Raw genomic sequence first — 16,808 nt, forward strand, 5'->3', positions numbered from 1 at the left:
GCAAGGATAGCTGGGAATTTCAGGATGAAAGAATTGTGAAAACTGCTTAGGAGCTTTGCACAAATACCCAATGTTGAAAATCCTCAAGTTCTCCCGTGTTGGAATTAATGGGGAGTGATGTAGTACTAATAATCATTGGTAATCTGCTTGATGCAGTTATGAATTGCAAACAGGGGTGTTCAAGAGAAGTTTTCTGTAGTCTAGAATGAGCCAGAGAGAAAGAAGTAAAATTGTGGTGACTGAGTCACTGGCCAAGCACAACCTCATGACCCTGCAAGGGTCACTGGATATTATCAGAGATAATTATCATAGCTGATTTTTCCCATTAGCTGAATCTAAAATCCAATTGTAACACGCTCACTTCCAGGATCTGCTCAGACGAGGAGGAGCGTACCAGACATCTACAGATGCTGAAAGATGCCCTCGTACGAACAGGATATGGCGTTCGACTCAGCGATCGACAGTTCCAACGCGCCACAGCAAAAAACCGCACCGACCTCCTCAGAAGACAAACACGGTACACAAGCAACAGAGTGCCCTTCGTCATCCAGTACTTCCCCGGAGCGGAGAAACTACGACATCTTCTTCGCAGCCTTCAACACGGGATCGATGAAGACGAACATCTTGCCCAGGTCATCGCCACACCCCCACTACTTGCCTTCAAACAATTGTGCAACCTCAAACAGACCATTGTTTGCAGCAAACTACCCAGCCTTCAGAACACCGACCACGACACCACACAACCCTGCCATGGCAATCTCTGCAAGACATGCCAGATCATCGACATGGGTACCACCATTACACGTGAGAACACCACCCACCAGGTACATGGTACATACTCGTGCGACTTGGCCAACGTTGTCTACTTCATACGCTGCAGGAAAGGATGTCCCGAAGCGTGGTATGTTGGCGAGACCATGCAGTCGCTGCGACAACGGATGAAAGGACATTGCAGTACAATCGTCAGGCAGGAATGTTCCCTTCCAATCTGGGAAAACTTCAGCAGTCAAGAGCATTCAGCCTCTGATCTTCGGGTAAGCGTTCTCGAAGGCGGCCTTCAGGACGCGCGACAACACAGAAACATCGAGCAGAAACTTATAGCCAAGTTCCGCACACATGAGTACGGCCTCAACTGGGAACTTGGGTTCATGTCGCATTATATTCATCCCCCACCATCTGGCCTGGGCTTGCGAAATCCTACCAACTGTCCTGGCTTGAGATAATTCACACCTCTTTAACCTGTGATTATCCCTCTCTCCAATTGCTCCGTCTGGACCTGTAAAGACTTAATTATCTGCAAAGACTCACATTCAAAGTATCGTCTTGCATCTTTGACTTTGTCTATATATATGCTTCTGGAACTCACCTCTGCATTCACCTGAGGAAGCACTGTGCTCCAAAAGCTAGTAATTTGAAACAAACCTGTTGGACTTTAACCTGGTGTTGTAAGACTTCTTACTGTGCCCACCCCTGTCCAACGCCGGCATCTTCACATCATTAAAGTAGTATTACAACTTCTGCCAGTGATAATAATTTGACCAACCTGTTTCTTCTGTTCTCTCATGATATGACGGCGCAGAGAATATACTTTCTGGTTCGTGGTTTTTTGTAGACTGTGGAGTAACTTTTCCAGCACTAGATAACAAAAAAAAAGTCCAAGATTGTAGAAAAAACAAAATATATCTTGGTAACTTGTTATGACTATTCCAATTCAAATAATCAGGACAATTAACAAGTTTTATAGTGTTAATATATTTAATTCAAATCTAATATAACATATTCACTCCTAGGATACGTTTATGATTTTGAATCATGGAAATAAAGTGTTGAGACCAAAAAAACCAGAAAGAGAGCAGTAAATAATTTTTGTTCCTTCACAGAAATCATTGACGACACTGAATGGCTGCCGGGTATGCATTTAAACCTGCATACCATCATCGCTTTATCGTGAGCTCCAGGCAGCAGTGGCCAAGTGAGAGGGATAAGGGGCTCTTGGAGTCTATTTCATCTGCCAGTCCACTCTGGTAGACAGGCAAGTGGCAAGTTTTGTTGAAATCCATTATTAGTTTGAGATGTAATGTTTACAGACAAACATACTAACAAACAGGGCGTAAACATTACTTTTGCCGGTCTTCAATGAATCCCAATTTTGCCTCACCACGGGACTCTCCGCCAGATTGGGATTTCCGATCTTAGCAGGGAGGATGGAGAATCCGAGCCACAATTTCTTAGTGTAATAAACAGGTTAGACGGTCAAAGACTCTGACTGAGAATATAGATCTGTGATGCATAATCTCAGGATAAGGGGTTGGCCATTTAGAACTGAGCTGAAGAGAAACTTCCTCAGATGGCTGTAGATGTTTGGAAAGGCTACAATATTAAATTGTTCAGTACATTAAAGGCTAAGGTTCACAGTTTCTTTTGGACTCAAGGGAATCCGATTAAGAAAGTGGAATTGAGGTCATATACAATCCATTATCTTATTCAATGGAAAACCAGGCTCCAGGTGCCATATTTCTTAACTTATGTTGTATGAATGGATGGATTTGTTTATTATCACGTGTACCGAGGTACGGTGAAAAGTATTTTTCTGTGAGAAGCTCAAACAGATAATTAAGTACATGAAAAGAAAATGAAATAAAAAGAAAATACATAATAGGGCAACACAAGGTACACAATGTAAATACATAGGCACCGTCATCGGGTGAAGCATACAGGAGTGTAGTATTAATCAGGTCAGTCCATAAGAGAGTAGTTTAGGAGTCTGGTAACAGCAGGGAAGAAGCTGTTTTTTAATCTGTTCATGCGTGTTCTCAAACTTCTGTATTTCCTGCCCGATGGAAGAAGTTGGAAGAGTGAGTAAGCCGGGTGGGAGGGATCTTTGATTATGCTGTCCGCTTTCCCAAGGCAGCGGGAGGTGTAGATGGAGTCAATGGATGGGAGGCAGGTTCGTGTGATGGAATGGGCTGTGTTCACAACTCTGAAGTTTCTTGCGGTCTTGGGCCGAGCAGTTGCCATACCAGGCTGTGATGGAGTTAGAACCAAATTTTGCCACGCAATCGTGTGTGTACAGGGAGTGTTCGATAGAGTTCTCCAATTAGTTCAACACCTGCTCTTTCATCATAGCCCAGTAATAATTTTCAAAGTAACTGCTGAATCTGCTTCCACTGTGCTTTAATCAGTGCATTCCAAATCATGACTTGGGTAAGTTTCTTCCTTATGCTGTCTGATTCTTTTACTGATCACCATCAATCTGTGTCCTCTGCTTACCAACCCTTCTGTCACTGTAAACAGTTTCTCCGTATTTATTCTATGGAAGCCATTATGTATTTTGAACATTTCGATTAAATCTTCTCTTAACTTCCTCTGGTCCAGGTTCCCTAGTCTGTTCAAGTAACTGAAGTTCCTTCTCCCTTAATACCATTATAGTACATCTCTCCTCCATCCTCTCTAAGATTTTGACGTATTTCCTAAAGTGTGGTGCCCAGAACACAATTCTATCCGAGACTCAACCACTGTTGTATGAAGATCACTTCTTTGCTGTCTCCATTATCAAAGCCAATGATCCCCTTTTAAATAAATAATTAGCCAACAAAACTATTGCCGTCTAAGATTTGTGCACATGCAACTTGCTTTAAAATTATATAATTCTGTTCATATTGCCTCTTCCCGTTTTTCCTACCTAAATGTATCACTTCATACTTCTTTGCATTACATTTTATCTGCCATCTGTCAGTACCCCATTCATTGTTTATTACTATACAGTTTTGTGATATTTTAACTGTACAAGTATATCTTTATATCCAAGTCAGGTTCATTAATGTCTGAGCAAAAGAGCAGTGGTCCTAATACTGACCACTGGAAAATACTATTCTTTGCTTCCCTCCAGTCTGAAAATCACCTGGTCACTGCTGTCCCCTGTTTTCTATACCTTAACCAACATAGTATCCTCTGCCATTGTCCCTTTAAACCCATGGATTTAAATTTTCCACACTGCTTCGTTATGTGATATTTTATCAAGCATCTTTTGAACGTCTCTATGCACAACATTAACCATCATGAAATAACTCCTTGAAGAAACCCATGCTGACTTTCTTTTTTTTTTAATATAATTTTTATTAAGGTTTTCATAGAATATCAGTAACAAAATGAAAAAGGAACCCAACAGGGTTAAGTACAAAACACAGTCCAAAAAAGCAACCCTCCATACGCCCTTCCCCCCTGCACATGAAGAATAAATTAACACCCCGACTTAACACAAAGCAAACATATACTCCCCCTCAGACCCCCCAGTGTAAATAAACAAAAACAAAGATAAAGTAACCCCCCCCCCGCTCCGAGTTGCTGCTGCCATTGACCAGTGTCTACTGTTCTGCCAGGAAGTCTAAGAACGGTTGCCACCGCCTAAAGAACCCTTGTACCGACCCTCTCAAGGCGAATTTCACCCTCTCCAACTTAATAAACACCGCCATATCGTTGATTCAGGGTTCCACGCTTGGGGACCTCGCATCCTTTCACTGAAGGAGAATCCTCCGCCGGGCTACCAGGGACGCAAAGGCCAGAATACCAACCTCTTTCGCCTCCTGCACTCCCGGCTCCTCTGCCACCCCAAATATTGCGAGGGGGGGGGGGGGGGAAAGAGAGGGAAGAGCCCATACTTCTCCTCCAGCTCACCCAGGCTCGCAAACTTCCCGTCCACAAACAGGTCTCCCAACCTTCGTATCCCTGCCCTGTGCCACCCCGAAAAACCTCCATCTGTTCTCCCTGGGACGAACCGGTGGTTCCCCCGTATTGGGGTCCACACCAAGGCCCCAACCTTCCCCCCTGTGTCGCCTCCACAGCCCCCAGATTTTGAGGGCAGCCGCCACTACCGGGCTCGTGGTATACCTCCTTGGAAGGAGCGGCAGCGGCGCCGTTGCCAGCGCCCCCAGACTCGTACCCACACAAGACACCATCTCCAGCCTCTTCCATGCAGCCCCCTTCCCCTCCATCACCCACTTGCGCACCACCGTCGTATTGGCGGCTCAGTAGTACCCACAGAGGTAGAGCAGTGCCAGCCCCCCTCCCCTACCTCTACTCCGCTCCAGGAACACCCTTCTCACCCTCGGAGCCCCTCGCGCCCACACAAACCCCATTATGCTCCTGTTGACCCGCCTAAAAAAGGCCTTCGGGATAAACACGGGGAGGCACTGGAACAGGAACAAAAACCTTGGGAGCACCGTCATTTTGACTGACTGCACCCTACCCGCTAAGGACAGCGGCAACGCGTCCCACGGCTTGAACTCCTGCTCCATTTGCTCCACCAGCCTTGTGAAATTAAGCCTATGCAGGGCCCCCCAGCTCCTGGCCACCTGGACCCCAAATACCTGAAGCTCCTCTTCGCCCTTTTTAGTGGGAGCTCGCCAATCCCCCTCTCCTGGTCCCCTGGGTGAACCACGAACAGCTCGATCTTCCCCATGTTGAGCTTGTACCCGGAGAAATCCCCGAATTCCCTGAGGATCCTCATTACCTCCGGCATTCCCCCCACCGGGTCTGCCACATATAGCAGCAAGTCGTCCGCAAAGAGCGACACCCTATGCTCCTCCCCACCCCGCACCAACCTCCTCCAGTTCCTTGACTCCCTCAGTGCCATAGCCAGGGGTTCAATCGCCAGTGCGAAGAGCAGGGGGGACAGGGGACACCCCTGCCTCGTCCCTCGGTGCAACCGAAAGTACTCAAACCTCCTCCTGTTCGTGGCCACACTCGCCATTGGGACCTCAAACAACAAGCTAACCCACCTGATAACCAAATCCAAACCTCTTCAGCACCTCCCACAGGTACCCCTACTCTACCCTATCGAAGGCTTTCTCAGCATCCATCGCCACCACTATCTCCGCCTCCGCCTCCCTCGCCGGTGTCATAACGTTCAGAAGCCTCCGCACATTCACGTTCAACTGCCTCCCCTTCACGAACCCCGTCTGGTCTTTGTGGATGACCTGCGGCACACAATCCTCAATCCTCGTGGCTAAGACCTTCGCCAGCACCTTGGCATCTACGTTTAGCAACAAAATCGGCCTATAAGACCCACACTGCAGGGGATCCTTGTCCCGCTTCAGGATCAAGGAGATCAGTGCCCGGGACATCGTCGGGGGCAAAGCCCCCGCCTCCCTTGCCTCATTGAACTAACAATATATTTTTTATAGAATTCGACCGGGAAACCATCCGGCCCCGGTGCCTTCCCCGCCTGCATACTCCCGATCCCTTTGGTCAGCTCCTCCAGGCCAATCGGGGACCCCAATCCCGCCACCAGTCCTTCCTCCACCTTCGGAAACCTCAATTGGCCCAGAAAGCGGCCCATCCCTCCCTCCGCCAGTGGGGGCTCGGACCGATACAGTTCCTCATAAAAGTCCCTGAAGACACCATTGATGCCAACCCCACTCCGCACCACACTCCCTCCCGTCCTTAACTCCCCCGATCACCCTAGCTGCGTCTCGCTTCCGAAGCTGATGCGCCAGCATCCGGCTTGCCTTTTCCCCATAAATCGCCCCTTGGGGCTTCCTCCACTGCACCTTCGCCTTCCTGGTGGTCACCAGGTCGAATTTGGCCTGGAGACTGCGCCTCTTCCTCAACAGTCCTGCCTCAGGCACCTCTGCATACCTCCTGTCTACTCTCACCATCTCCCCCACCAGCCTCTCCCTCTGCTCCCTCCTCTCCTTGTGGGCCCTAATGGAGGACAGCTCTCCCCTAACCACCGCCTTTAGTGCCTCCCATATCATCCCCTCTTGGACGTCCCCGCTATCATTGGCCTCCAGGTACCTCTCTATGCTTCCTAGGACCCGCTCACTCACCTCTTCGTCCGCCAACAGCCCGACCTCCACGCGCCACAATGGGCGCTGGTCCCTCTCCTCCCCCAGCTCTAAGTCCACCCAATGCAGGGCGTGATCCAAAATGGCTATCGCCGAGTATTCGGTAGTCTCTACTCTCGCTATCAGCGCCCTGCTCAAAATAAAAAAGTAGATCCGGGAATAAGCCTTATGGACATGTGAGAAGAATGAAAATTCCCTAGCCCCCGGCTTTGCAAATCTCCAAGGGTCCACCCTTCCCATCTGGTCCATAAACCCCCTCAGCACCTTAGCCGCTGCCTGCTTCCTACCCGTCCTAGACCTGGAGCGTTCCAGTGCCGGATTCAACACCGTGTTAAAGTCTCCCCCCATTATCAGGCCCCCCACTTCCAAGTCTGGGATCCGACCCAACATGCGCCGCATAAAGCCCGCATCGTCCCAGTTCGGGGCATACACATTGACCAGTACCACCCTCTCTCCCTGCAGCTTACCACTTACCATTATGTACCTATCGCCATTGCCTGCCACAATGCTCGGCGCCTCGAACGACACCTTCCTTCCCACCAAGATCGCCATCCCTCGATTTTTGGCATCCAGCCCCGAATGAAACACCTGACCTACCCACCCTTTCCTCAATCTTACCTGGTCTGCCACCTTCAAGTGTGTCTCCTGGAGCATGACCACATCCGCCTTCAGCCCCTTCAGGTGCGCGAACACGCGGGCCCACTTGACCGGCCAGTTCAGTCCCCTTACATTCCAGGTTATCAGCTGGATCAGGGGGCTACCACCCCCCCCCTCCCACTAGCCATAACCCCTCCTCGGCCAGCCACGCGCCTGCACCCCACGCCCGGCCCCCGTTCCCCACAGCGGCAGACCCCCGACTCGACCCCACCACTCGCACCAGTTTCCCCCTTGACCATAGCAGCAGCAATTCGATTCCTCCCCCCTCCCCCCCCTTCCATCCCAAGCACGGGAAACAACCCTCGCTTCCCCGCCCCGCCCCCTCCAGTCTTCAGCGCGGGAAAAAGTCCGCGCTTTCCACCTACCCGGTGCCGCCACCTCTGACGCAGCTCGTTTTACAGCCCCCCCCCCCCGACTCGGGCCACCCCCTCCCCCACGGGGCTCCATCTCACTGTCAGCCATCCACCCCTGTTCCATTTGCTTACCCCCCTCCAAGAGCTCCCCCCCCCCCCGACCAACCCAACCAAAACAGTGCCCAACTCGCCCTAACCACCCACACCACACCAGAAAGAAAAAAGCAAGGGCAAAGGATCCCCCCTCAAAAAGTAACATATCAACCGCAATCCCCAAACGCCCATCCCGACCCTCAATCTGTGTCCAACTTCTCGGCCTGAACAAAGGCCCACGCCTCCTCCGGAGACTCAAAATAATGGTGCCGGTCCTTGTAGGTGACCCACAGTCACGCCGGCTGCAGCATGCCAAACTTCACCCCGTTCCTGTGCAGCACCGCCTTCGCTCGATTGTACCCGGCCCTCCTCTTCGCCACCTCCCCACTCCAGTCCTGGTATATTCGAACATCCGCATTCTCCCATCTGCTGCTCCTCTCCTTCTTGGCCCACCTGAGCACACACTCCCGATCAGTGAGCCAATGAAACCGCACCAGCACCGCCCGCGGAGGCTCGTTAGCCTTGGGCCTCCTCGCTAGCACTCTATGGGCCCCTTCCAGCTCCAGGGGCCCCTGGAAGGACCCCGCTCCCATCAGCGAGTTCAACATGGTGACCACATAGGCCCACCAAGTCCGGTCCCTCCAGGAGGCCCAGAATCCGCAGGTTCTTCCGCCTCAAGCGATTCTCCATCTCCTCAAACCGCTCCTGCCATTTCTTGTGGAGCGCCTCCACCTTTACCGCCAGGCCTAAGATCTCGTCCTCGTTGTCGGAGATCTTTTGTCGGGCCTCACGGATCGCCACCCCCTGGGCTGTCTGTGTCTCCAGCAGCTTATCGATAGAAGCCTTCATCGGCTCAAGCAGGTCCGCTTTAATCTCCCTGAAGCAGCGCTGGATAACCTCCTGTTGCTCCTGCACCCACTGCATCCACGCTGCCTGGTCCCCGCCCGCCGCCATTTTGTTCTTCTTCCCTCGCACAACGTCGAAAAAATGCCGTTGGGGGCCCTGAAAAGAGCCCAAAAGTCTGTTTTTTGCAGGAGCTGCCGAATGTGCGACTTAGCTCCACATAGCCGCAACCGGAAGTCTCCCATGCTGACTTTCAATTAGCAGCAGCAATTACCGTGGCAGCACGGTAGCACAGTGGTTAGCACAGTTGCTTCACAGCTCTAGGGTCCCAGTTCCGATTCCCGGTTTGGGTCACTGCCTGTGCGGAGTCTGCACGTTCTCCCCGTGTCTGCGTGGGTTTTCTCCGGGTGCTCCGGTTTCCTCACACAGTCCAAAGATGTGCACGTTAGGTGGATTGGCCTTGCTAAATTGCCCTTAGTGTCCAAAGGGGTTGGGTGCGGTTGCTGGGTTGCGGGGATGGGGTGGAGGTGTGGGGCGTTCTTTCCGGGGATCGGTGCGGACCCAATGGGCTAGGTGGCCTCCTTCTGCACTGTAAACTCTATATAAATTCTATCTATCAGCCCATACTTTTCGAAGTGACAATTAATTATGTTCCAAGTTATTGTCTCAAAGATCCCCACCACTGCTGTTAGGTTAACAGTCAGCAACTCTGTAACCTGTCCTTTTACCCCTTTTTGCACAAGTTGTAACAGATACAATCTTCTTCCAATCTTCCTTACATATGGGGAGTCGTACGATTATGGCCAAAGCCTCTGCAATTTACACCGTTACCACCTTTAATAACCTATGATGCATCACACCTGACTAAGGTGATTTTTGTACTTTTGAATACTAACAACCTTTTAAGTACCCTCTTTATTTTTATCCTATCTGACATCACTACCACCTCCAACTTTGCTGTGACATAGGGAACAATCTTTTCTCTAGTGAAGACCAATGCAAGGTACTCATTTAGTACGTCAGCCATCCCCACTATCTTCACAAGATGATCTCCCTCGAGTCTCCAATTGGCAACACCTATCCTTTAACTGCCCTCATATTACTTATTTTAGAAGACTTTGTACTGGCCGTTAAACTATTCTCATATTCTCTCTTTGCCTCGCTTTCCCTTTCTCAGATCTACTCTGTATTTTCTGCATTCTGCTGGATTATCTACTGCATTATTAGCCATACAAGTCACCTTTGTCTGTTTCAATTTTACTTCTTCAGTCATCCAAGGTGCTCAAACTTTGGATGCTCCACCCTTCCTCTTCGTGGGACTATGTCTACCATGTACCTGAACCATCTCTTTGATGGCTTCCTATTAATGCTCAGTTACTCTTCTGTCCACATATTTTTGATTCCAATCCACCCTGGAAAGATTTTCCAACTGAATGGAATTAACAATCTTCCAGTTAAATTATTTTAAACTAGCAACTCCAGTACGTATATCCCGGTGAGCTGAGGTCATTTCCACAATTATTAATTTGTAATTAGAATCCTTACTGCTGTTAATATTAATTAATATTAAAGATGGCAAGAAAAGAACAAGTGAGGGGTATCTGATTGAGCTGGAGAATGGAGTAGAGGCATTTGAAGGGTATAAATGAGTTAAATGTGTCAAATTTTGCAGAGTTCATGGAGGATGAGAAGCCAGGGCTTTATCAGTCTGTGTGGGAGCAAGGGACCATCCCAAAAGAATACAAAGCTGTCTCCATTGACCAGTTGTACAAGGAACTTACCAATCTTGCAAGAATCATTGAGGAGGGGGGGGGGGGGGGAGAAAGGAATTACAATGCTTTTTGAGTAAGAAGGCACTTTTAGCAGGAGAATATGGTCAACTAGAACTCAATATGGTCCAGCAGAACTGGTGATGCATGGCTAAGTCAACTGTGCACCAAATATGCTCAAATCTGCACCCCTCAAAGGAACAAAAGAGATAACAGGTACCCCTTAATACTGTATCACAGCATTGATCAAGCAGAGATTTTCTAGAAAAGGCAACAGGAAGAACTAAGAAACCAGCATCACTGAAGTAAAACAGTGGTTAAATTAATATGAATCCATTTAAATCAAAAACTGACACCAAGCCATATGGTCAGACTGACAACCAAAGACATGTGAACACATCATTAACATCATCCTAGCTTAGTAATGGGTTTCTCCATGGTTTCATTTTCAAACAAAGCAAACAAAAAAAAATTGATTAAAAAAAACGTATTCTTATCCATATACCAGAACTGTGATCTATTAAAAAAAAATTTTAGAGTACCCAATTCTTTTTTTTATAATTAAGGGGCTTAATGAGCGTGGCCAATCCATCTACCCTGCATATTTTGGGGTTTGTGGGGGTGAGACCCAAGCAGACACGAGGAGAATGTACAATCTCCACAGGGATAGTGAGCCGGGGCCGGGATCGAACCATTGTCCTCAGCGCCATGATGCACCAATGCTAACCATTGCACAATAGAACTACGATCTGCACAAAATCAGCCAAGTGATATTTCCAAAACAGAAAGCTAGGAGATAATGCATTAAGTTTTAGCAATTATTTTCGGAGATAAGTGAAACTTGATTTTCAGCATAAGAAAAAAATGGGACTTAAGACACCTTACTTGTATTAAATAAGGTGAGTCAATCTATGACCAACCTTATAGTGCACTAATCGTTTTTCTAAATATAAGCACGCGTTTCTCTCTCTTAAACTTACAAGAGAAATTAAGATCAAATGGTACTACCTCAGTTGCATGATAAACAAAATAGCAAAAAGTCAAATATTGGAGTAAGTATCTTCTGAATCATTCATAGATAAACAAGGATCTCCAGTACGTATATCCCGGTGAGCTGAGGTCATTTCCACAATTATTAATTTGTAATTAGAATCCTTACTGCTGTTAATATTAATTATTAACAGCAGTAAGGATTCTAATTACTGCCAGTTCACTGAGCGAGCCAGAGGGCTGAGAACCAGGTCATGGTCAATAAAAGTCACTATAACTCCTCTTCCAACATATGAATAGCGTTAATAACCCTTTTCTTGAATTGAGAACATGGGGTAACTGTGCTATGGTGAAAGACAATGAGCACAGGTGCTGTATTTTCTGGTGGGAAGTATAGGAGTCTTTCAAGTTTAGGATTAGATTGATTTATGGATTGTTGAGGATGAGGATTTGGGCATCACCATTTTTAGCTGGTATTTTAAATATGAATGTTGTAAATTCCAAAGAACTTTAAGACTTAAAAACTAACAACTAGCAAAAATAAATTAACAAACCAGGTCAGATCATTTGCTGGTGTGGAAGCTGGAATATGTTTTTTTTTAATTCATTCGTTCACAGGACGCGGGTGTCACTGGTTAAACCAGCATTTACTCCCCATCCCTAACTGCCCTCAAGGTGGAGATGAGCCACCTTCTTAAATTGTTGCAGTCCATGTGGTTTAGGTACATTCACAGTGCTGTTAGGAAGGGAGTTCAGGATTTTGTCCCAGTGACAGTGAAGGAACAACAATATAATTCTAATTCAGGATGATATGTGGCTTGCAGGGGAACTATGTTTGCAGCCTGCGGCAAAAGATAAAAAGGCTGACAGAGCTTAACATTATTCGTATCTTCTGGCTTATAGAATTTACAGTGCAGAAGGAGGCCATTTGGCCCATCGAGTCTGCACCGGCTCTTGGAAAGAGCACCCTACCCAAGGTCCACACTGCCACCCTATCCCCATAACCCAGTAACCCCACCCAACAATTTTGGACACTAAGGGCAATTTAGCATGGCCAATCCACCTAACCTGCACATCTTTGGACTGTGGGAGGAAACCGGAGCACCCGGAGGAAACCCACGCACACACGGGGAGGATGTGCAGACTCCGCACAGACAGTGACCCAAGCCGGAATCAACCTGGGACCCTGGAGCTGTGAAGCAATTGTGCTATCCACAATGCTACCATGCTGCCTGCTTGAATCGAAGATTTTCATTGCCTAACTGGTCTCTTCTCTCACCTATCCCGACCATTTCCTGAGACATAGCAGTGGTCGTTGTGTAGTGATATAAAAATCTTTAGGGAAAAGAAAGGATATTTACATGGTGTACAGAATAGCTTCAATTACTCACTGCAATGGTGATTGCTTTGATTTGATGGAGAAGAACTCATCATCTTCATCCTTCCCACCACTGTCTGAAGGAACAAATTCAGCATCCCTTTCTTCTACACTTGGAGATTCAGATTTCATCTTCAAATCTTCATCATCATCTGCTTCCTCTTCAGAAAAGTCAAATGTATACTTCGGCTTTTCAGCTAGGGTAACAAAATTACATTTTTAAATTTACGTTCCCTGTGCATTAGAAACTAACCATTTTTATGAATGACACAAGAACAAGAATAGAAAGTAAGTCCATGAAAGCAATTTCAGTCCCAAACATCCCCTGGAGGATTGAAAAAGACACATGAAAAAGTTGAAAATTTAGTAGTCGCCCGCTCATGGAGTTCCTCCTAGTAACATTTGAAGCTGCTCAAACAATACGTTAGCAAAATCCTCATCTGAAATGGTTGGGGCCGAAAGTGTATCGGATTTCGGAATATACTGCTCATGTGCGGTGCGCGTTGGGAACTGTGCCTGTGTGGAACATTGAGAACTGCGCATGTGAGGAGCACTGGGAACTGCGCATGTGAGGAACATTGGGAACTGCGCATGTGAGGAACATTGGGAACTGCGCATGTGAGGAACATTGGGAACTGCACACGTGAGGAACATTGGGAACTGCACACGTGAGGAACATTGGGAACTGCGCATGTGAGGAACATTGGAAACTGCACGTGAGGAACATTGGGAACTGCGCATGTGAGGAACATTGGAAACTGCACATGTGAGGAACATTGGGAACTGCGCATGTGAGGAACATTGGGAACTGCGCATGTGAGGAACATTGGGAACTGCACATGTGAAGAACATTGGGAAATGCGCATGTGAGGAACATTGGGAACTGTGCATGTGAGGAACATCGGGAACTGCGCATGTGAGGAACATCGGAAACTGCACGTGAGGAACATTGGGAACTGCGCATGTGAGGAACATTGGGAACTGCGCATGTGAGGAACATTGGGAACTGCGCGTGAGGAGCATTGGAAACTGCGCATGAGGAAAATTGGGAACTGCGCATGTGAGGAAAATTGGGAACTGTGCATGTGAGGAACATTGGAAACTGCACGTGAGGAACATTGGGAACTGCACGTGATTCCCGTAACAGCCTCCCCGAACAGGCGCCGGAATGTGGCGACTAGGGGCTTTTCACAGTAACTTCATTTGAAGCCTACTTGTGACAATAAGCGATTTTCATTTAATTTCATGTGAGGAACATTGGAAACTGTGCATGTGCAGTGCATGTTGGTAACTGCTCATGCTTGGTGCGCCTTAACAAAAGTGCCAATTTTGGAATTTTCCATTTTTGGATAAGGGATGCTCAACCTGTACTGCAAGTGCTGAAAATGTGAAATATATGAAGGGATTCTCTGTTGCGAGTCCACCCGCCATCGTTGCTAGCGAGGATGGAGAATTTGATGCTCAGCCAAATCTCCCATTCACTGCAGCGGGACCAGAGAATCCGACTGCCATGAACGGACGGACAATTCTGTTAATAAACTGAAAAAGAAAATACTGAGCAGGTCGGCAACATCTCTGGAGAGAAAAACTGTTAACATTTCAGGTTGTTGACCTTTCGTCAAAACTAGGAAAAGGTAAGAGATGTGACAGACAGGAGTACAGAGGCAGGGATGTTGGGGGGGGGAGATGGTGAGTGGGCAAGAACACCTTAGACCTGTGTAAACATGAGATGAATAAATTACAAAAGTGATTATGGGTGAGTTAGTGCTGCATCTCCAGCCATTGCTAACTTGTCTGATTTAGATAAACTTTTGATTAATCTCAAGGTCAGTTTAATTCACCCACTTCAGTGAAAGGCCCTGTTGCAACTTCAAACTCAAACTGAACTGCAAGAGGAAACACAGAATCAGCTATCTCTATCAATGGAGCAGAGGATAAAAGATCCTCATTTAGTTCTGTTTTATGACAATGTATCACCGAGGCAAATTATATATAATCTGCAATAACAAAATAGCATCAGTAAAGCACCATCAAAACTGCTGGAAAAACCAATCTAGTTCAGTTATTTCCTTTCGAGAAGGAAATCTGATGTATTCACCCGGTCCAGCTATACATGACTCTATAACCACAGGTTATGTCCTGTCCCACCAGCAGGAGAGACCCACAGGAGGTATACAGGAGCGCACAGTGGTATACAGTCAGAGGGGAGTGAGGTTCTGGAAGTTCTGAACATTTACTCCAGACCCTATCAAGTCAAACATGGGCAAGAAAATGGCCTGCTGATTACTACGTATTGCCCTCCCTCAGTGAATGAATCAGTACCCACTATGTTGAACACCACTTGGAAGAAGCACTGAGGATAGCAAAGGCACACAATATAATATCAGTGGGGAGCTTCAAGGTGCATCAACAACAGTGGCTGAGTAGCACCACTATTGACCAAGCTAACTAAATCTAAAAAGAAATAGATACTGAAATGGGTTAGTGGTAGGTGGTGAGAGAAACATGAAAGAAAAACATCTGATTTTTCTCATCCTGATCAATCTGCCTGTTGCAGATGTATCTGTTGACGACCGCATTGACTGAGTGACCACCATAGTCATTGTGGAGATGAAACAGTTTGCATACTGAAAACACTCTCCATCAAATCATGTGGCACTACTACAGTGTTAATTGGAAAATATTCTGAACAGATCCAGCAGCTCAATGGCCTGCCTGAGGCGCAGTGAGTCATCATCAGCAGCAGAATTATATTTAACCACAATGTGAAACCTTATATCCCACACACGTGTGTTTTGCACTCATAGAAACTTAGAAACATAGAAATTAGAAGCAGAATAAAGCCATTCGGCCCTTTGAGCCTGCTCCGCCATACGTTATGATCATGGCTGATCATCCAATTCAATAGCCTGACCCCACTTTCCCCCCATATCCTTTGATTTCCTTCGCTCTTAGTGCTATATCTAACTGCTTCTCGAAAACATGCAAAGTTCTGGCCTCAACTACTTCCTGTGGTAATGATTTCCACAGGCCGACCACTCTCTGGGTGAAGAAATTTCTCCTCATCTGTCCTAAATGGTCTACCCCATTTCCTCAGATTGTGACCCCTGGTTCTGGACACAATCACCATCGGAAACATCCCTCCTGCATCTACCCTGTCTAATCCTGTCAGAATGTTATAGATTTCTATGAGATCCCCCTTCTTCTAAACTCCAGAAAATACAATTCTAACTGATTCAATCTCTCCTCATACATCAGTCCGCCATCCCAGGAATCAGTCTGGTAAACCTTTGCTGTACTCCCTCTAGAGCAAGAAAATTTTTCCTCAGATAAGGAGACCAAAACTGCACACAGTATTCCAGGTGTGGCCTCACTAAGGCCCTGTATAATTGCAGCAAGACGTCCCTGTCCAGTGCTTGAATCCTCTCACTATGAAGGCCAACATACCATTTGCCTTCTTTACCGCCTTCTTTATCTGCATGCTTACCTTCAGTGACTGGTGTACAAAGACACCCAGCTCTCGTTTCACATTCTCCTCTCCTAATTTATGGCCAGTCAGATAATAGTCTGCTTCTCATTTTTGTTACCAAAGTGGATAATCTCACGGGTGGGATTCTCCGTTCCCCAAAGCTGAATTCATAATTGGCGATCGGGCGGAGAATCCCTTTTTACGATGGAATCGGGGCGCGGCCAGTTTTCGGATGCTCCAAAGCCCCCTCCAAAACGGCGTCATCGAGGAGCGCATCACACACCGTTGGGATGGCCTCAGGACATTACCTGAAGGCCCTTCCCTGATGCTCCGCCCCCAATGGTCCGAGATCCCGATCACACGATTGTTCAGTGGTTAGGAACCCGGCATGGCAGCTGCAGACGGTGTCCA

General features: G+C 47.3%; 1 protein-coding gene across 6 annotated transcripts in view; it reads right to left on the bottom strand.

Moving 5' to 3' along the window:
• LOC140425238 (DNA topoisomerase 2-beta-like) overlaps nt 1-16,808 on the bottom strand; it is a 254,600-nt gene that overhangs the window by 46,909 nt on the left and 190,883 nt on the right. For all 6 annotated transcript variants that reach the window (XM_072509323.1, XM_072509327.1, XM_072509325.1 and 3 more), the window contains 2 exons: nt 12,942-13,125; nt 1,544-1,635 (listed from right to left, as the gene is read on the bottom strand). In XM_072509323.1, coding sequence (XP_072365424.1) covers nt 1,544-1,635; nt 12,942-13,125 — 276 coding nt within the window. The remainder of the gene's footprint in view (nt 1-1,543; nt 1,636-12,941; nt 13,126-16,808) is intronic.

This window comes from Scyliorhinus torazame, chromosome 6, assembly GCF_047496885.1.
Source record: "Scyliorhinus torazame isolate Kashiwa2021f chromosome 6, sScyTor2.1, whole genome shotgun sequence".
Lineage (NCBI taxonomy): Eukaryota > Metazoa > Chordata > Chondrichthyes > Carcharhiniformes > Scyliorhinidae > Scyliorhinus > Scyliorhinus torazame.